The 22,869-nt window shown below is 38.3% G+C and overlaps 2 protein-coding genes across 2 annotated transcripts; one reads left to right on the forward strand and one right to left on the reverse strand.

Moving 5' to 3' along the window:
- Positions 1 to 3,376: 3,376 nt before the first annotated feature.
- On the reverse strand, positions 3,377 to 8,663 carry LOC146905707 (altered inheritance of mitochondria protein 32-like). The gene is made up of 5 exons (XM_085723477.1): positions 8,367 to 8,663; positions 8,201 to 8,286; positions 5,868 to 6,173; positions 5,691 to 5,774; positions 3,377 to 3,991 (listed from the first exon to the last, which is right to left on the reverse strand). The coding sequence occupies exons 1-5, from the start codon at positions 8,583 to 8,585 to the stop codon at positions 3,652 to 3,654; spliced, it is 1,035 nt and encodes a 344-aa protein (XP_085579603.1). The 5' UTR covers positions 8,586 to 8,663; the 3' UTR covers positions 3,377 to 3,651.
- A 1,976-nt stretch (positions 8,664 to 10,639) lies between these two features.
- On the forward strand, positions 10,640 to 11,353 carry LOC146905708 (uncharacterized). The gene has a single exon (XM_085728617.1). It carries the CDS (start codon positions 10,640 to 10,642, stop codon positions 11,351 to 11,353), a length of 714 nt encoding a protein of 237 aa, XP_085584743.1.
- Positions 11,354 to 22,869: the final 11,516 nt, after the last annotated feature.

Raw genomic sequence — 22,869 nt, forward strand, 5'->3', positions numbered from 1 at the left:
TAATCTGGAGTTCGACCGTGAAACAAGGATAGTCTGATTAAGAATTGTTTCACCTAGGAATCGAATTCGGGTTCTCTCCGAACTATTTGTCCTTGGTGAAGCTCATTTACCATTTGAACACAATTGCTTGATTCTTAGGGCATCCACATTGGTAGGTCTTTACCATTTAAGACCCGGTACCAAATAGATACCTCCAATGTGAAAAAAAAATTGGAGGTCTCTTAAGACTCAGGGTCTAACTTAACACCTCCAATCTTAAGTGGACCTCACATCACCTTTCAATAAAATAATCATTATTTGAATTGCTTTTGTTGTTTTTCATTAATAAAATAGTTATTGATGGGACCTATTTAGACATTTTAATAGAGGATCTCCATTGGAGTGGTTAAGTACCTGTTAGGTACTATTATTAAAAAATAATAAAAAAGTGATGTGTTCATGTGGTACCTGTTTAAGACCTCAAAAAGTGCTCATTTACCATTTGAGCACAGCTGCTTGATTCTTATAGAATCAATTTAGAGCAATGTTTGTTTTAAACGATTACCGATGGAAATAATTGAGCTTTTATGGCATTGATGTCACACATTGACAATCATTTGTCTCAACCGTTTTCCTGTAATGGTTTAAGTCTCTCTTGTGATTGTGTTTGTATACATGAGGATGGTTGTTCAAGTGCAGGACCAAGTCTCTCTCATGATGGTGTTAGTATGTATAGAATGGTTCTCATGTGTAGGACCGACGAAAAAACTTCTTCTCATTGCTTTTGGAAAAACAAGAAACATATTTTATTTTGTTCCACTTCTCTTCTAGTAGGTTAATAATGATTTTTATTTGGGTCATGTTAACTTGTGCCCTTAGGGCACATGTTAAACAACCTAAATAAAGCAATTTTGCATTGGAAAACACAATATAACAACTTTTAAGAAGTTGAATGCACGTCTTTTGATATGTGTATTTCTATAATGAGTATCTTAACATGTGCCTTGAGGACACAAGTTAACATTAGCCTTTTTATTTGGCTAAACTCTGCTTTTCGTCCCCTAAGTTTTAAAATGTTGCGATTTTTATCTCCTATTAAAAAAAATGGCAAAAGTGACCCATGTTTAGGGAAATATACTCTTTTGACCCCCTAACATAAGGGAAATATGCTTTTTGACCCCTTATCTTTACAAAAAGTTGCGATTATGGCTCCTTTTTTGGGACACGTGACGTCTTCTCAGCAATTTTTGAAGGAAAGGGGCCAAAATTGCCATTTTTTAATAAGGGGCCAAAATCGCAACATTTCAAACTTAAGTGGAGAAAAGTGCAGTTTAACCTTTTTATTTTTACGTTGCTCTCAAAAGTATAATCAACAATGTGTCTTCGCAAGCCTCAGAATTGTATATCTATTCATGCTTTGCTGTAACTTGTGGATTATTGGATAAATTTTCTCATATGATTTGTATATGAAGTGAAATTTGCTTGCCATATGATGTGGTTCCATTGCCCTAACATAGCTACTGCAACATCTGAAATCATGTGGCTTGTTAATCTTTGGTGAAACTTCGTGTTCTCCTGAACACTCCACCAAGAATTCTTTGTTAGAATGAATACTTCTGAGTAGTTAAAATAAATTTTCTGATGCACTTCACTTTTAAACTTAGTCAAAAGCCCTCGTTTTTATTTAAGAAATAAAGAGGAACCTTACTCGTTTGCAATAGTCAATTAGTTTGCACGTCAATGCAAATTACATCTTTCAAAAATGATTCGAATATTAAGAGGTTTTTTATCATTTCACTAGGAGGATTGCTTGGAACACACTTTTAACATAAACATTCCAACACTCTCTCTATTACTAGTTAAAATTCATGGAGATTGTCCCTATGAGTTTAACTTAGTTGGTAAATACAATGCATAATATATGCAAGGTCCAGGGTTCGAACCTCGGACACCACCAAAAAAAATCACGTAGATTCCACATAATCAGGTGAGGTATCATAAATTTAGCAGGCTAGTGAGTTTTAATCAATAGAAGCGAGTTTGTCTAAAAGCGTGTTACAAAATGTATTGATAGTATTTTTTTTTTTTAAAACAAAAATGTATTGCTAGTATTATTCTTTCACTAGAGAAAGCATGCATATGTAACAAACCATATGTATTTGAGTTATACCTTCCACTTAGTGGAAATGCGCTTTAAATATATTGTGCTTGTATTATTAATTAGAGCCGTAGTGCTATATATATATTCTAAAAGCAAGTTGGATTCTGTTGAAGTGTTATAATACCAGTGTGTTAAACCCAGGTGACAAACTACTATATTTAATCTATAAAAAAAATAAAAAAAAAAAAAAAAAAAATTTATTTAACAACGAAATTATTTATCCCGTGACTTTTTCATATTTGTTCGTGTTTTTAATGCCGCAAAGATAAATATGTGTTTTCATATCCTACCAGTGCACCCGTTGTGCTGATAAGCTTGCTAATCAGGACTGACTCTGTTCAGGGTTTGTTTTGGTGGGATTTTTTGCTTACTTTTATCCGGACTGCCTAGTTAGGATGTTCAAGTCTTTGTTTCATGTGAAGTTGCTCATTTTATTTATTCTCAAATGTATGTACAAAAAGGATTGAGGAACAATTTAGTCAACATATGTCAAGTTTTATCCAGTTTATCATAGTAATTATATAGATATAGTCTATACAAAACAATCAATATTATACAATGAACAGAACTTTACGGTAGATAGAATATACTTAACAGTTTTATTATAAATCTTAGTTGAGGTTTGATAGTTCTACTTAATCTTGTCTAAGAGTGTACCTCTAATCTAAATTCTTCAAATTACAACAGAAACGTCACTCATCATTCAAAAAATCTTCACGTATATACATGACAGAAATAAAGAAGAGTTTTGCTCTTTACCTAACACATTTTACTCGGGCCCAACTGAAATACCGAGAAGAAAAAAACCCTGCGTGAGTTAACTCACACAGGTGTTAAAAATTGTGCATCTTAACATGCGCTGTGCAACTTAACTCACGCTGGAATTAACACTTGCATAAGTTAGCTCACACAGGGGTATTTTGGGAAGTTCAGATGGGCGCGAGCAAAATGTGTTGGGTAAAGAGCATAACTCAATAAAGAATAGGCAGACGCCCAATGAATATACATCTAAACTTTTCAAATCAAGAGCAATTTCTTTAACTTGTCAATTTAATTGGGATGCATCAATACTCAAACCACAATATAGAATAAATTATATTGCTGACAAACTCAGTGGCCAAACCGCACCATAAATATTCAAAAAATTCCCATCATGATTCATAACAGTGTAACACTTTCACATTTCAGTAGCGTAGCATAATAATAATAATAATAACAGAAATAACCAGCAGAAGCTTTCATCACAACAAACTTTGAATTAACAGAAAATCAGCACGCAGACAAAATGGAATACCCAGCAGCGTATACAGTCATAATCGTGAATTCAAAAAGAACAATAAAGTTGTTATCACTATATCTGTTGCTAGACTTTTGCTATCCTTTGACAGACCAATAAAGCGTCTATGTAAGTCTTTGTATAACTAGTTTTCGTAATTATTTCTTACTTCATTGTACATTGACCAAAATAATAGGGTCCACAAAAAACCTAGAACGCGTTATCAGAGCTTAATTCAGCCTGACCTTCTGTAAAGTTTGTAAGCTACAGCGACAGCCGCCACAGCTCCAAGCACACCAACGGCTGTGAGAATTTCACGCTCCTTCAATAGAGACCGGATCTTACAGCTTTTGCCCTCTTTAATCTCGTCTTTTTTTGCAGGACTTGGAAAACTGCAACAAGAAACTCCATTAACACCCTGGCAACAACCGGTCACATTTTCTTCCCTGCTCAAGCTGTTACTTTCAATATTCTTCTCGATCTTATTGGCATGATCTCCATTAGCAAGGTTTCCATTAGCAAGTTTCTGGTCATTTGCTCCCTTCACTTCTGGAACAGACGGTCCCATTTGGCCCCTATAACAATTTAAATAAGTTTAACTGACAGTTATACTACTCCGTTATAAAAATTAAAAAAAAAAAAGGTAAAAAATGCAATTATTACATTATGTGACTAACTGGCATCATAGATGGCAAACTATTATATAAAAGTGCTAAGTAGTTGCCTCCTTTGGTTATAAATGGTAAAACCAGCATGGCTTATAAAGGAAATGATCGAACTCAATCAGATAATAATCATAACAAAGGAAATAAAGCACAATGCAGCGAATGAGAATCAAGTTCACGACAAATGATTGAATGAAAACACCAAAACCATCTTTGATTTAGCAGCTATTAGGCTTTTTAGTAAGCCTGAAATGTTGTTCATAACTAATCACAGCAGCCCAGGATGAAGGAATACAACGGTGGCTCCCATTATATTCAAATATGTATTTATTTATAGATCCATATACGATTCAATTTAGTACAAGGCAGAAAACAAAATGAGTGGATATAATATATATCAAGCTTCATTTATATCATGCATGATTCTAGACCATTTTTCAAAGATTGGCAACAACTTTTTCTTAAAGAATAACAAAATAGTGATCTTATTTGCAGTTAGAAAGAAGAGAGAAGTTACGGATTGGCTAAATCAGCACAATAAAAATAACACGACAAGCGGTATATTTCTTCAAGGTAACTCCATTCAATACCAAATCAGAATGCACGATGGCTATAGAAACGCTATTATAGGAAATAATATATATTAATTGTCTGGCTCAACTATTTCTATTTTATGGAGTGATGTAAAATTCGACAAAGCCAATGAAATGGGAACAAATAGAAAAGAAAATTCACCTTGTTTCCAATTAGCTATGAGAAATACTTGGTAAATGCTTATAACCAAACTAAGGTACTTCTTCCCATAACTGGAAAAACTTAAACTCAAGGGACTTGTTATTTTTATTATAATTTTTTTATACTAAACCTATTATAACTTATTGATACCAACAAAATGGACAAAAGATAGGAGAAAAAAAATTGAGATGGCAAATCAAATACTCAAACCATCCATAGTTGAGAGGTAAGACAGGGTAATAAGGATGGGGCAATCTTCAACGATTTAAACACTCGACAAGAGTCTCTCAAACCATTATCATTTTTGTAAGTCTATGATAGGAACCAATAGATCCTACCAACGAATAATAGTAACACAACCAAGGAAGAAGATGAAACAGATGGTAATTAAGGAAGGAAAAAAAGGGGTGCTTTATTGATACAAATGAAAATAGTAAAATAGTAGAACAGAGAGTTTCTCTAACTACTCCCAGAGCAAAGCTCCGACATAGCTCAGAGAGGAATCCTACTCTGGCCCTAAAGAGAAAACTTATTCCGTCCTACTCCAAGACTCCTAAGAATTCCCCTTTATATACAAATAAAGAGAACATTCTAGTATTTAACTCTAATGAGCCTCTAATTATTTAATCATAATCCTAATGGGCCACTTACTAATAATCTACTTAAACCAACTAATACCTACTAATTACTTAAAACACCCTCTCATACTAGGTCCTAACAGTCTACACCATAGTTCAGTAACAAACCAGTAAATACTTCTATAAGAATCTGAAATATCACACTGTATATGTTCTTTTGATCTTTGCAGACAATATATCCTTTAAATTTTCATTTCATTAAAAGATGCAAAATGCCTAATCACAAAAATACCAACCTCCAAAGTCGCTGTATAACCTCTCCTTTTGCAATATGTTGGTCAAGTAAATCAGGAATATCATTAGGAGTAACATAGCCGTACCTGTAAACAATTATTAGTATGTGATGCAATTAAACCAACAACAGCGAAATGATTCAAAATTTGAGGTGGAAGTATGCAAGTCTATGAACTAACCAGTGACCCATTGTTTTTCCGTCCGGTCCTGGACTGTATATGATTATATTCCCAGCATATTTGTGCCCACCCAGGTGAGAACAGGCAGTAACAGATATCTGATCCTTCATACCTCGAAGCTCAATTTCCTCATTAAAATTATTGATGAGAACTGGCCCACAAGTACCACATCTAACATCACGGCTTCCATGAGCACATACATAGACATGTGAACCAGTTAAAACCTCCGGTACTCCAATAGCCCATGGTTTGTCATTCACCAAAACATCTTCAAAAAAGCTCTCAACATTTGACTCCACCAAACCCCTTTCAATTAAAGAAATGAAAATTGGTCTCAGAAACAGCAGAGAATTCTCAACATACAAAACCCAAAAACCCTCATTCATCAATGAAGACCAAATTTAACATAGAAACACGAAAAAAAACTCTTGAAGAAAAGGAAAGAAAGAAAAACCTTGAAACTCCATTCGATCTCAAAATATACAAGTATAATCTTCAAAATCTATCCTATGAAGCATAGACACAAACATGGAAAGGGCACACACTACCAACACTGGCACATAGACCAAAAATAACTTGAGAAAACCAGTGATTTAATGTAATCACATATGACTGTGCTGTAAAAGTGTCGGTGCTACATAGATCTTCACACACTCCATTATGCAGTCAAAGAAATATCATTTAGCCTAATTTCTAATTTAAAGCTAGAGCACACTAACTATCTCAATAACAACATGAAGTATTATGAACCATTTGCAAGTTGACCCACAAACATGAAAATCTTTTTTTTTTTTTTTAAACAAAGGGAAAAGTAGCCAGAGAGGCTACCACCCCAGGAAATATATCATAAGAAGAGAAAACAAAGATACAAAAAGATGGAGGGGGGACATAGAACCAAAACCCTCAGCAAAACTAGCAGAACCTATAATTAAGAAATCCAGGCTTATTCCTTACAAATTCAACATTGACCTGAGAGGGAACATTGTTGAACCAAGAATAAGGAGTAGTTAAGCCTAGATTAGCCAGTTGGTCTGCACAATGATTACCCTCCCTATATATATGAGAGACATTGAAATTAAACCTAGAAAAGAGAAACAAACAGTTGTCCCAACTGTTCCTAAGAGACCAAGGAACAATTTTTGAAGACTTGAATGCCAAGAAAACCAAAACATGAAAATCCATACAGTTAGTTTCATATCAAATACAAAACTTAGAAAACATTCATTACATGTCCGAAACATAGAATCATATAACAATTACTTGCTCATAATAGATTAAGGGCCTGTTTGTCATAGATTTTTTTAAAAATGATTTTTATAGTGTTTCATATTTTTGTTATAACTGTTTCTAAGAAACAATTTTTTAAAGAAAGTTTCTAATGAAAAATTGGTTTAAACAACTTATCTTAAACAAGTCATTCATCCTTTTCCTACGATTTTTTTTTGGGTAATAAAATTTCAAAAAAAACCTTAATGATAACCTATTTTGAATATAGCTTCTCATAAAAAAGATTTTTTTTGAAACAATATTTTTCAAAATTAAATAATTGTGGTTCCTCTTGGCAAAAACACCCATATTAACCGTTAGGCGAACTATAACATGTCGTAATTTGAGTTGTTTTCCTTTATCAATTGACAGAAGTTTCTGTATAATTTTGATGGCCCAACATTGGAACAAGGCTCAAATGGAATAGCGCCCAAAATGTTTGAGACGGCTTGTATCAAAATATCAAAATTACTCTTTTAATTTATACCAAATGAGTTCAAATGAGATTCATAAAAATAATTTTCAGAAATATAAAGTAAAAATCACGTTTTTATGTTGGTAAATTAAAGGACCGTTTGTTACGGATTAAAATAAAAATGATTTTGACATTGAATAATTTAGAGATTATTTTTTTAGAGATTTTATAAAAAAATAAAAATTTATTCTGCGCTTGTTTCCCGAATAATAATCACTTTTTAAAAAAAAAAAAAATAGTTTGTTTAGATACAAGTATATAAAATGGATTTTTTGGTACAAAATTAGTTCAATTTTTTTACACTTATTTTCTCTCATCTAAAAAATCTATTTGTTGATAAACAACTTTTCATTTGTTTTTAGATTTTGTTTAGATTCTGATTTTTCTAAAAAGCACTAACAAACAGATGCAATACTCTTAAAAACTGATTATTTTATTAAAAAGGTGATTTTTTTTCTTTTAAAAACTATAACTAACTGGCTCTAAACTTGGCATCTACCATCAATACACTGAAGCAATTTGTACCACCATAAATAAATAAAAATAGAAATAAACGAAACCCTAATAACGAGTGTCGAAATTCGAGGTTGACCTGTATTTAACCATCTCCGGGAAAATCAAAACGTCACCGTCGGAGAATCCAGCTTCCTCACTTGCTTCACACACAGTAATTTTCGTCTACAAAATTCAAATCAAACAAAAATCAGTTTTAATATCAATATCGAAATTGACAGAAAGAGAGAGAGAAAGAAACGAACCTTGAGAGCTAAATCGTCCTTACGGGCTTTAAACGTGTCGGCGACGAGTTTGGGAAGAGGATGATCGTCGGAAGCTTCGAGGCGTGGTGGCCAGGAGAGGTGGTTTTTGTAGTAGAGGAAAACGTGGCGGTCGTAGGCGTCGACGGTGCCGGCGAGTTTTTCAGTGTACATTTCAGGGCGAGTGAAACCTGTGTCGGTGGAAGAGGTATCGGACGCCATTGAAATGAAGAGAAGAGAAGAGAAAGCGTTGAAAGTGTTTTTGGGAAGTTGAAATGAAAATGAAATGAAAGGGTAGATATGAGTTAGGAGGGAATAATAAACCTTTCAAAGGATATTGATTTCTGATTTTTATATTTTATTTTATTTTATTCCATAATTTCATTGACTTCACCAATGGGTTTAATTAATTCACGCACTGCTCGTGGCTAATTACTACTGTGCAGGTGCTGGATCTAAGTTTGATTTTAAATTGAGAACTAATCACTTTAGTCCCTGAATGGGAAATGAGCAGTTACTTTAATCTCTGAATGTAGAGAAATCGCAAAACAATCTCTGAATGTAGACTCTGTTGGCCAATTTCAGGGACTAAAGTGACTAACGGAGTCTACATTCAAGGTATAAATTGACTAACGGAGTATGCATTCAGGGACTAAATTGACTAATAGAGTCTACATTCAAGGACTATTTTGCAATTTATGTGCATTCAGGGACTAAAGTGACGACTTATTTCCTATTCAGAGACTAAAGTGACTAATATCCCTTTTAAAATCATAAACTACAATTGGGTCCTCTCCGAGCTCAACATAAACACATCTTATTTATATGCATGGGTTGAGGATTCGAACTCTGAACACTTTATTTCTCCATATTTAAATGAACCGTCATAATATTCCTAGAGGCTTAGAAGCCCTCCAGAAAGGCTCTAAGCCCTCCAGAAAGGTTCTAAGGCCTCTAAAAGGGCTCAGGCGCCCTCAGGAAGGGCTTCTGAGACCCTGGCGCGTCCGCCTTAAGGCACCGCCCTTCTAAGCTTCTGGAAACCTCTAGAAGCCGCCCAAAATACGCAAATACCCATGTTGCTTGGGGACCAAGCAACCAAAACCCAAGCCCATAGCAGGCTATAAATAATACCCTTGAGAGCTTTCTCAAGGCATCTAATCATTAGCCTAAACCCTAGAAATCCTAGTATCTTTACCGTACTTTTTTGCAAGTACAGTTGGCGCTGTCTGTGGGAAGAGGTAACACTAGCCTTGACCACATCTTCTCTGGATCGCACATCGCGGTTCCGAGACCTTTGAACCGAGACTCTGAATCGTAAGACTCTTTACGATTCGGAAACCCCAATCCTTTCTAATCAACCTAGGTCGCACCTCACGTACGACCTAGAGAAAAGACCTCCCCATCATGACAACACCGCAGGAGTTGGAATCCATGCGAACCCAACTTGCTCAGTTGAAGGAACACAACGACGCTCTGCAGGCCTCAATGGAAACTATGCAACAGAAGCAACAAGAAGAGAGGGACGAATCGAACCACGGCGAGATGGATGGCCCAGAGCCTCAACCTATGTCAGCCGAAATCTGGGAAGCACCAGTCCCAGAAAACTTCAAGCCGCCGCATCTTTCCGTCTTTGACGGGAAGAGCGACCCTATGGAACATGTTACGGTCTTTAACACACGCATGGCCGTGGTCGGGGCCCCGGACTCCCTCAAATGCAAGTTATTGGCTGGCACCTTCTCTGACGTTGCCTTACGATGATACATGAATCTCCCACGCTTTTCCATACTCAGTTACCCAGACATGACGAGGAAGCTTATTCAATAATTCTCCGCAAGCCGCCACCGCAAAGTTCCCGCAACCAGCCTTTTCAATGTTCGCCAAGGGCATAACGAATCACTCCGAGACTACCTGGAAAGGTTGAACGACACAACCATAAAAGTAATCAACCCCAACCAAGAAGTGTTCATGGGCGCTTTCCAGAACGGCCTGACGGCGGGACAGTTCAATGAATCACTGGCCCAAAAGCCCGTTGATTCCATGGAGGAAATAATCGCCAGGGCAGACTGCTATTTAAAGGGTGAAGAAAGCAACGCGGAGAAGAAGGCGAGGGACGCTAAGGAGCGAGCATACAGTAATACAGAGCGGCGACCCTATCAGCCAACAGCAACCAGGGACCGAGCCCCCTACCGAAGGACAGATAAACGAAATTATGCACCTTACTCTTACAAACCACGTCTAGAGGAATTCACCCCCTGAACACACGGCCAGAGCGTATCATGAAGGAGGTCTACGAAACAAAATTGATATCAGATCCACCTCCTTCACGTTACCCCACCATGGGAGGAGACAAAGATAAATGGTGCAAATATCACAGGGTAAGAGGTCACGACACCGACTCATGCATTCATCTCCGCCAGGAAATCGAGAAGCTAATACAGAATGGAAAATTGAGGGGATACGCCCAAGACAAAAGGGGAGAAAACAGGCAGAAAGCAGACAACAAGAAGGAGGACGCAAACGAAGGAAAGAGACGCACGTTAAATACCATCTCTGGCTGGTTCTCCGGAGGAGGAGAGTCAAGTTCATCCCGAAAGAGGTATGTGAGACAGGTAATGCTATGCCAAGAGTACGGAGGTCGAACTTCTGAGCACGAGCTCGATGTGTCTTTCACAGCCAAAGATTATAGAGACGTCATACTGCACGATGACGACCCCATGGTTATCACGTTGCAAATTTTCAAGTGGGACGTGAAGAGAGTATTGATAGACCCAGGGAGTTCGGCTGATATCCTTTACTATGACACGTTTGATCGAATGGGCTTAGACCCAGAGCAACTACAACCTTTTAAAGGAACACTGGCGGGATTCACGGGCGAGCAGGTCCACGTAAGGGGCTACATCACTCTCAGGACGACCTTTGGTAGCGGATCTCAAGCAAAGACCATTCGTGTAAGGTACCTCGTAGTAAGTTTGCCAAGCTCTACAACATAATTATCGGTCGCCCCGCTTTCAACCTTTTGGGCAGTTTCCTGTCCACCAAATTCTTAGTCATGAAATATCCTTTGGATAATGGAAAAATTGGGACCATCCGTGGCGATCAAAAACTCGCCAGAGAATGCTATCACAACAGTTTGCGACTACAGAAAACTAAGAAGAAGTCCAACAACGAGGTGACACACGAAGTCAACATGATAGACCTTGACCCCAGAGATGATTTCCAGCAAGAACGTCTGGAACCCACTGAAGATTTAAAAGAAGTCTCCATTGGCCCGGAAGCTCATCAAACAACTAAGATTGGTACGTCTTTGAGTCACGAGGAAGAGAACGCCCTTGTTAGCCTACTACGACGGAATCTGGATCTTTTCGCTTGGCACCCATCTGAAATGCCAGGGATGGTTCCTGATATCGCTTGCCATCACCTATCCATCAAGCCTGGGGTAAAGTCGGTCGTCCAACGAAAGAGAAAGATGGGCGAAGAAAGAAGAAAAGTTGTGGATGACGAAGTAAAGAAGTTGGTAGACGCCCGCTTCATCAGTGAAATAAAGTATCCCACGTGGTTAGCCAATACTGTCCTGGTAAAGAAAGCAAACGGGAAGTGGAGAATGTGCGTGGATTACACAGACTTAAACACGGCATGTCCAAAGGACACTTACCCACTCCCAAACATCGATCATCTGATCGACAACGCCTCAGGATACAGAACTCTGAGCTTTATGGACGCCTACTCTGGATACAATCAAATAAGAATGGACCCCCTGGACGCCCCCAAAACGACCTTCATGACCAACACCAAAAACTACCATTATGAAGTCATGTCTTTTGGCCTCAAAAACGTCGGCGCTATCTTCCAAAGATCTATGGACACGACTTTCTCCCAGCAGATATGCGGAATCTGGAAGTATACATTGATGACTTGGTAGCAAAAACAAAAGAAGGGCGTAACCATACAGACGACCTGGAGGAAATTTTAGGTCAAGTAAGGAAGTATCGAATTCGATTAAACCCAACAAAGTGTTCCTTCAGGGTACAGGCAGGAAAATTCTTAGGCTTCCTCTTGACAAGGTGGGGTATAGAAGCAAACCCTGATAAGTGTCAGGCGATCATTGACATGAGAAGTCCTTCTAGCATCAAGGAAGTCCAACAACTAACAGGAAGACTGGCCGCCCTATCTCGTTTCTTATCCTGCACCGGCGACAAGGCTTTCTCCTTTTTTGCCTCCATTAAAAAGAAGGAGAAATTCGAATGGACGCCGGAATGCGAGGACGCCTTTCAACAAGTCAAAAAGTTTTCATCTAGCCCACCCATCCTCCATCGACCAAGTCAGCACGCCATCCTATTTTTGTATTTGGCGATCTCCGATCACGTCATGAGCACAGTTTTGGTGGAAGACTCAGAAACAGGTGAGAAACCAATTTACTTCGTCAGTAGGGTATTCAAAGGCGCAGAACTACGATACCAGAAAATAGAACGCCTGGCTCTGGCTGTAGTCACGATAGCAAGGAAATTTCGTCCATATTTTCAAAGCCATAAAATTGTCGTGAAGTCAGATTATCCCATCAGACAGGTCCTTGGAAAACTAGATTTAGCAGGAAGGATGATGGCCTGGTCCATAGAAATTTTGGAGTACGATGTTCAGTTTGTACCGAGAGGGAGCATCAAGTCCCAAGTTTTAGCAGATTTCGTTGTGGAGCTCACCCCGCCGGCACAGGAAAAGGCTCCTTTCGTGTGGCTTTTGTCCGTCGACGGTTCTTCCAACTTGAAAGCCAGCGGACCAGGCGTAATCTTGGAAGGTCCAGACGACGTTCTCATAGAGCAATCCCTCAGATTCGAGTTCAAAGCAAGCAACAATCAAGCTGAATATGAGGCACTAATCGCCGGCATGACTCTAGCACAAGAAATGGGAGCTGAAAACCTAAGAGCAAAAAGCGACTCTCAACTAGTGACAAGCCAGATTACAGGCGAATATCAAACTAAGGACGCCCAACTCATCAGATATCTAGCAAAAGTACAAGACCTCGCCAGGAGGTTTATTATCTTTGAAGCAGTTTACGTGCCACGAGAGCAGAACTCCAGAGCAGACTTACTGGCAAAGCTCGCAAGTACCAAACGGTCGGGCAATAATAGAACCGTCATCCAAGAAGTAATTGCGACGCCTAATACCAGTATTCAAACCGTACAACACATTGCTGGAGGCAAAGAAGGGTGGATGGAACCATTACTGAGGTACTTGACTGGCTCGTTCACGCCCAATAGCAGTGAGGAAGAACATATAGTACGAAAAAGAGCTTCAAAATTCATCATCTTCTCGGGAAAGCTTTACAAACGGGGTCGAACGAGTCCTTTATTGCGCTGTCTAAGTGAAGACGAGACTCACCTGGAACTACTTGAGGTACACGAGGGCGTGTGCGGCAGCCACATTGGAGGGCGGGCTCTAGCTGCAAAACTCCTCTGAGCTGGATACTACTGGCCCACCATGCTTCAGGATAGCTCAAATTTCGTAAGACGGTGTGACAAGTGCCAAAGATTCTCTGATAAAAAGCACGCCCCAGCTCAGGAATTAACCTTTGTTTACTCTCCCTGGCCTTTCCATAAATGGGCAGTCGACATTGTGGGACCTTTTCCTCTCGCCCCAGGACAACGAAAGTTTCTCATAGTAGGCGTGGATTACTTTACTAAGTGGATCGAAGCAAAAGCAGTCGCCTAACAGCAGAGATGGTCAAGAAGTTCTACTAGAAAAAGATCATTTGTCGTTTTGGCCTCCCCAAATACATAGTGTCGGAGAATGGAACTCAATTCGCAAGCTCAACGGTAGTAGACTTCTGAACACACCTGTGAATACAGACCAAGTTCGTTTCCGTAATTCATCCTCAAGCCAATGGCCAAGCTGAGTCGGCCAACAAAGTTATTCTCAGCGGAATCAAGAAGAAGCTGGAGGCCGCTAAAAGTCTTTGGGCAGAACAGCTCCATGAGGTAAGCATAGCTTTTAAATTAATCTTCATAACTACAAACTGCTATAAGAATACTATATCGTCACATATATATGAACGTTGTACTGGTCAACATAAGTACAGGTACTATGGTCTTACCACACAACCCCACATTCCACAACCAGGGAAACGCCATTCACAATGGTTTACGCCGCAGATGCCATGCTCCCTGTGGAAATAGATACCCTAACCTGGCGTCGGGATACTTTTTCAGAAGAAGGTATCATATTTTTCTATTCGTCTCCCTAACAACTTTGTATGCAGGAAAATAGTTTTACTTCTCACGACATATGAATTCATGATTTATTTTTCTATAAAGCAAACGACGTAGGCTTAGCAGTTAGCATGGATGTGATCGACGAAGTAAGGGAACAGGCCCACATCAGAAAGTTCGCAGCCAAACAGAGAGCTGCTCGCCGCTACAACTCTAGGGTAACGCCCCGAGAAATGAAGGAAGGTGATCTGGTCCTAAAACAAGCTGTCGCCTCGACAAGAATTGGAAAGTTATTCCCTAACTGGGAGGGGCGGTACAGAATTAGAGAGAAGTGTCCTCATGGGCATACAAGTTAGAGGAATTAAACGGCGAAGCTGTCCCCCGCACATGGAACATCGCCAATCTGCGCCATTACTATAGCTGATTTTCTCTTTATTATTTCGAAATTTCTTGTCTTTAAATAAGAATGGCATAAGGCCATCCCTATGACATTTATTATTCTCTTTGAAGTATTAAATAACATAAGGCGAGGGTGGCACTCTTTTCCCCTGCAAGGGCAGGGGTTTTTCACGAGGCGCCCTCTCCTTTTTTCAAATATGACCATCTCTGCAACACTTATTATATTACTTGTCATTGTCAATTTGAACAGACAGAAATTGATGCAAAAAGTGTGGACTCAAAAGAAAAGAAAACAAAAGTAAAATACAAAGGGCGCCCAGACTTCAACAAGGAAAACTTAAGCGATCACCCTAAACGTCAAAGAGGCTCTGACGGGATTCGACTAATTGAAATCGCTGCGAGCACCCTAAACGCCAACCCTTAAGAGGCTCTGGCGGGGTTCAACTAATTGAACTCGCCGAAGAATATTCCTCTTGTGATCACCCTAAATGTCAAAGAGGCTCTGACGGGGTTCGACTAATTGAAATCGCTGCGAGCACCCAAAACGCCAACCCTTAAAGGGCTCTGGCGGGGTTCGACTAATTGAACTCGCCGAAGACTATTCCTCTATGCGACCACCCTAAACGTCAACCCTTAAAGGGCTCTGGCGGGATTCGACTGATTGAAGTCGCCAAAAAGAAAAAATTATGCGACCACCCTAAACGTCAACCCTTATAGGGCTCTGGCAGGGTTCGGCTGATTGAAGTCGCCAAAAAGAAAAAATTATGCAACCACCATAAAACGTCAACCCTTAAAGGGCTCTGGTGGGATTCAACTATTTAAAATTGCCAAAAAGTTAAATCATCATCAAATTGTCGCCCGAAAGGACTTAAGCGATCACCCATAACGTCCATTGTCAAAGAATTTAAACTAGTCCTCGATGACATGCAACAAGTCGAATTCGCCAGAATATGAACGCGTAAAACAAAACCAAGTCATCAAAACAAACGTCCATGACTAAGATCGCTATTAAAATTCTTCGTACACGTCATCAACGAGAACAAACGTGATCTTGCTTAAAACTTAGCATAAGATTAAAGGCAAAAGCAAGTCTAGCGAAATCAAAAGAAAACAGAAATAAACATTGTTCGAAAAGGCACTTCGCAGAGCCGCCATAATTTAGTTACATAGTCCAAAAGAAAAAACATCATTCATCATCCACTAATTGTCCGTCGACAATAACCTTGAAAGGGTCCAGCTCTTCCATCTTAGCCTCCGGGTTGAAAAACAGAACTTGCTCAGTAGCGCGCCTGAAGCCATTTTCAAAATAAATGGCCAGAGCACGCCTACCCTCATCCACAGCTAATTCTGACTTGTCCAAAGTCGCCTTGGTGGCATCTCTCTCTTCCTCCACAGCTTTCTTGGCCTGCTTTGTTTCCTCCAAGGCCTTCTCTGCAACCTTTTTCTCCTTCAAAGCGTCTTTTAGACGCCCCTCAAAACCGGTTGCCTTGTGTTTCCACTTCTCCACGTCCTCCAAGGCATCCATGTATTTCTTCTCCACCGCGCCAAGCTTCAACTCCATTGCATGACCCATAAGCAGGACGCGAAGTGCAGCAGTCCCAGCATCAGCAACCAAGTCACTGAACTTCGCCTTCACCCCAGCATCAACGTCAACCTTAGCAAAAGGCATCTGCTCCGACATGTACCTGCAAAACAAACAATATGAGTACGCGTAAAAAGTCAAAACTCACTGAAGTGCTTAAACAAACAAAACGCTTACCGTCTAAAATCAAATTCTGAATGCCAGAATGATTTTGTAGCCTCGTCGTTCAGGGAGGTCCCACCAACTTCCATACTCGCCGAGGGGCGACTTCCACCAGCCTTGTCCCCCTTCAGCGTCGTCAACTTCTTTGGCACTGGAGAGTCGGCACGAGCAAGAACGTTACCATCGTTCGCACCTTCCGAACCTTCAACCTCAATGACACTTGCGTCACCTTTGGAAGACTCCTTCCTCTTCAACTTCCTCAGCGACACACCCGCCGGATTGCTCGCTACATAACCATCTGGATTCTTACTTTTCTCTAGCTCCGCGAGATACTTCCTCATCTCCGCACCAGTTAAAGGCAACATCTCCTCTGCAGAAAAAGACAAAACAATTACTTAGAAGATTTCTAAAGATGACATAGCAAGAACACAAATCAACCATAAAACTGTTAAGGACACTCACGCAAATAGGCCTCCAGGCGCACAACATCGCCTTCTCTATTCAAGAGTTCATGGATGTTGGTGAGAGGTACCTTCTCCAAAAATTAAACTAGCTTCCGTTCATAAGGAGACATCTCATCAAGGTTGTAGCCTCTCACAGCCAAAGGATTCTTTGTCCAGTAAAGAGGAAATTTTGGTTCCCCATCTACCATCATCGAAGCAGTAGAACATTCTTGCGCCCCTTGTATTCTAACAAGGTATCACGCCACTCTTTTTTGAAATTACAAGCATATTGGGGAAACAATATCTTGCCCGAATGAGCAGAAATGGCGATCTAGGTGCCTTTGTTAACATCCTTGGTACCATAAAAATAGAAGAAAACGCCAACCGATGGCTCAAGACCCAATGCCTTGCACAGAATCTCGAACCCACAAATAAACGCCCATCTATTGGGGCGGATTTGGGTCGGCGCCACGTTGAGATACTTCAACATGTCCATTTCGAAGGGAGAGAAAGGGATTTTCGCTCCGAACTCTTCCAACACGGCAGTGTACATGAAGTAGGACTCGTCACCTTCACCCGCCATCTCTTGGTCACAGGCGCGCTCATCAGGGTCGCAAGATAGCAGGACCACGTCCTCCTCACGCCCAATAGCGGAGACGTTAAACTTACTCCGAAATGAATCTAAGGCGGACACATCGACATACAGAGACTCCTCCAATAGAACTTCTTCGGCAAAAAGAGCCATCCCTATTAACTCAGAAGTCGACTCTTTCCCTACTAAACCAAACGAAGGATCCCGAGATGGACGAATTTCCCAACATTCGTCCTCCTTATGATTTGTTCCTGAAGTAGCAGACAGAAACACACAATCACTATCACTACCCGGGTCAGAACTAGAATCGCTAGACAAGTCGCTAAACAAATCATCCCCATGTAACCCTTAATAATAGACATCCCAATTTATAATCCCATCAGGACCGGTTGCATGTCTCAAGCATTCCTTCCTCAACCGATCCCTTTCAACTGGATCAGCGGGATGAATCAATTTCCCCTCCTCGTCGCACTCTCTAATCAAAACCATTACTAGGGTCGAACTCTCACAAGCGCAAAAGTAAAATGAAAATTGAGAAAAGATTAGAAGTCGAGGAGTACCTATGTAAAGAAGGCAAGGAAAAATCTCTAATCTGCAAATGACTGGAACGAAAGACACAGGCACTGGAAGGAACGCAAGCGAAGGGAGGAAGAAATGAAAAAGACAGAAAGCCAAACACGCTTTAAAAAGAAGATGAAAGTCGCCTCGGGAAGCGTGTCCAGAACGATTGAGTGGAGCAACGTCGTAGGATTATGACACGTGGCAGCCATCGACGAGTTGATAGAATACGAAACGTTCGCACAACGAACCGAAAGCGCCTTATAAATCTCGGATCGCCACACAGACGGAGCGCGACACGCCCTAGTGGGCGTTGTCACTTGGATAGACAGTGGTCAGTAACGTACACAACCAAGTGTACAAACCATCTCGCCTTGCCCCAAGACTCATGCTTGGGGGGCTACAAGAACCGGCAGTGGGCAATACATGCACCCTTGGGGGCTATTAAAACATTTTGAGACCATCCGAGGAGGGTACCTTAAACACGGATCACATACATACCCTCGGGGGTCACAGTATATTTCAGGATCGCCCCAGTACAGTTCCTCAAAAATAACGGCAAGTGTAATCTGAAATTTTAAAGAAAGCAAGACTCGTGCTTAGTTGGCTGTGAATCACCAAGGTCCCCCTAAAAGACTTGACGACCTCCAGAAGGTCCAGTCCCATGCTGTCATCACTTCGCCTTCTCACAAGACTCGTGCTTGGGGGGCTGTGAACCGTCATAATATTCCTAGAGGCTTAGAAGCCCTCCAGAAAGGTTCTAAGGCCTCTAAAAGGGCTCAGGCGCCCTCAGGAAGGGCTTCTAAGACCCTGGCGCGTCCGTCTTAAGGCACCACCCTTCTAAGCTTCTAGAAACCTCTAGAAGCCGCCCAAAATACGCAAATACCCCTGTTGCTTGGGGACCAAGCAACCAAAACTCAAGCCCATAGCAGGCTATAAATACTACCCTTGAGAGCTTTCTCAAGGCATCTAATCATTAGCCTAAACCCTAGAAATCCTAGTATCTTTACCGTACTTTTTTGCAAGTACATTAAAGTATGAGTATTGGTCACTATATTAGAATCTCTAATTGAAAGTTTTTCTCTTTGACGGTTCCAAGTAGAGTTGGTTGAAAGCACCAACATCTTCAGGAGATATTCTTGCATGAACTCATACCTAAGAGATTATTCTTACACCCAACCAATAAAAATACGACACATGTTATTAACTTTAAAAAAAATGTGATTTTAATTAAGGAAATGGAAACATAAATGGTGGTGGGTGGTTTTTGTTGGTTAAAGAAAGTGGAAAAAGGAGAGAGAAATATTAAAAATAATGAGAAAAAATTATGATATTAATTATTTTTATTATTTTAATGAGAAGTTTGATTTTAATTGGTTGGGTGTAAGAATGATCTCTTAGGTAAGAGTTCATGTAAGAATTTCTCCATCTTCAGTAACTTTTTTGTTATTTCATTCACAGTATTGAACGCTGTATTTTGTTGCTATATCTTTTCCTAAAACAATTAGAATATCTTTCACTAAATAAGTGTCTAATATCATATAAAAACAATTTGGAGATCACTAAATCGGTTTTCAATCCTGGTATTTATTCAATCTCTAATATCATTGTCAAAAGTTGGGCTCTAATCTCGTCTCTGATTGTCATTCTAGTCACTGAATAATCAGTCATTGTTCATTAGTGATCGATGGTTTATCGATTAGAAAAAGATGGTCTCTATTTCAGACGATAATGTATTTAGAGATTGATTTGGTGCTATATGTTTTTCTAGTAGTTATTTATGCCTTCAATCATGAACATCACTTTAAAGAGAGGTAAATATAAACATTTCTAAGTTGTCTTTGATCTTAGAGACATTTTTGCGCTTGCAGACGAAGTGATAAACACCATTTGAAACTCATACACACAATTCTGAGGTCCTGAGTTTAAATTTGAATGAAGGTGTTCAACATGACAATATCGGTATTGACAATTAAACTAGGCTTTCAGACACTTTAAGACTTACTTTTTCTTATGTAATTTACATACATTATTCATTTAATCTAAAAATGTATATAGTTGAGTTAAAAAAACTATATAGCATTTTATACGGTGTATGGAATCGTTTTGTAATCAGACTTTACTTACCTACCAAATAAACTTTAGATTATCAATGTCACTTTCTCTTAAGAACTGAAAGGTTAACGTCATCTTATAAAAATAATATATATGTTCATTCATTTTAAAATGACTTGATCTGGTTCTATACTTTTTAATCTTTGATTTGGTTGTATACATTACCGATACGTGTTATTCTAAATTTTCAGTTTAAATTATTTGTTTTGACTTTTTATATATATATATATATATATATATATATATATATATATATATATATATATATATATATATATATATATATATTTAATTATTTTGACTTAATCATACATATTTACTATTAATTACTACTAGTCCCTCTAGTTTATTTATATGCTTAAAAGGAAAAAAAAAAAACTCTAATTCATTAAGATGAAGGAAGCATATTGAAAATGATTGATTTCATTTAATACTCTTTTAATCTTTTAAGTTTAAATTTATTCTACAAATATCCTTTTCATTAAAAAAAATTATTAGAGAAAATTATCTCATTTCATTGGCAACAATTCCTTATATCAACTAGCGAAAAGACGGGCACTCACGTGTCCGTCTTTCCTCTCTTTTTATCATGCTAACGTTTGAAAATTATGAATGGTGTTTTTTTTATGAAATTTTGATTTTGATCAAAACTAAAAATATAAATGTTTGTTGCTTTCGAGTTATAACAAACCAAACTAACCATGATTATATATTTCAACGACACCAACAATAAAACAAAAAAAAATATAATCTAAATTCTTTTTTTAATGACACCAACAACAATCTTTATTATAGAAAAAGTTGTTTAACGATATAATTGAGATAATGAAAAAACAAGTATAAATATACTCATACAGTTAGTCGCACTTTTTAAGTGATAAAGAAAAAAACGGACATATATACATACATATATATATATATATATATATATATATATATATATATATATATATTCATATTGTGTTTGTTACATTTTTTTAATATTTAAATTTATTCTTATTTATTTGTTATTTGTATTTAAAATTATGGGCATTTTTGGAAAAAGAAAAAGTCAGTCCAAAAGAGCTGAAAGAAGTTATTTTCTTTATATACAGTATAGATAAAGATGCGGAAACTAATTTGAGATTTGTTTATATTTAATGTTTTGTCTGACAAATAAACAAAAATAAACATTTAATATTTAATACATTTAAAATTGTCCATAATAAAAATAAAAATAAAGTACATCTGAAAATGAGTGAATTTTTTATAAAAAGGACTAGAGGCGTACAATACGTAACCAAAAAAAAGAAGTGTACAATACACAAAATAATTTATACTGTTGTCTAGTTTCAAGGAAACATGAAACATTAAAACTTTTTGCCAAAAAATAAAATAAAACATATTAGAGGTGGTTGTTAGACCTATTCACGGTTATTCGGTAAAAGTCGTCTATCGTTATATTACTATCACAGGTCAAACTTCTGACAGGTCTCTGGTTGATGATGTGTGGCATAAGCATATCCCTTCAAAGGTGTCTCTGTTGGTGTGGCGTCTCCTTCGTAACAGGCTTCCTACTAAAGACAATATGGTGCATCGGGACATTCTTCTTCCAACGGACACGGCATGTGTAGCCAGGTGTGATCATATTGAATCCGCTACACACCTTTTTTTACATTGCAACGTCTTCAGTAACATATGGTCTCAAGTGTGGAATTGGTTAGATATTTCATCGGTGCCTTCTGGTGAGCTTCAACATCATTTTATTCAGTTTACCAAAATGGTGGGCATGCCAAGAGCTTCTCATTTATATTTAAGGATAATTTGGTTTGCAACTGTTTGGGTGATTTGGAAAGAAAGTAACAATGGTGTATTTCAAAATACGGTGTCCACTCCTTTTATCCTCATTGATAAAATTAAGCTTCATTCATTATTATGGTTGAAATCCAAACAGGCGGCCTTTGCTTATAGTTACCCGGATTGGTGGAAACATCTGTTGCTTTGTATGTGTGTTCATTTGTAATCTATATCGCTTCTTGGATGGTGCACTTTTTGTCACCTTGATGATGTAATTATGTAAACATTTTGTGGTGTTTCTTCCTTTTGCGCGTCTTGTGCAAGTGGAAACATCTTTGGATAATATATATCTCATTTTAATTTGTTAAAAATAAATAAATTAAAACTTCAAATAAATTACCATCTTCTATCATTTATACATTTTACTTTATTAAATACAAAGAGACATAATAAAAACTCCCTATGAACACTTATAATATTTTTTTTTTGAAGGAATGAACACTTATAATATTGATTGCTTTATCTATATAACACCGAGTTAAATATAGATACTTTCACCATGGAATCAAATATTTGAGTGCATATGGAGAATTGTGGTTGTGGAAACTCTCTCTTCATGTTTTGTCAGCTCCATTTAAATAAATTGTGCCAATATAATGAATTTTATTAAAATGTAATT

Source organism: Medicago sativa, chromosome 7 (genome assembly GCF_051527215.1).
Source record: "Medicago sativa cultivar Bolivia chromosome 7, Bolivia_mono, whole genome shotgun sequence".
NCBI lineage: Eukaryota > Viridiplantae > Streptophyta > Magnoliopsida > Fabales > Fabaceae > Medicago > Medicago sativa.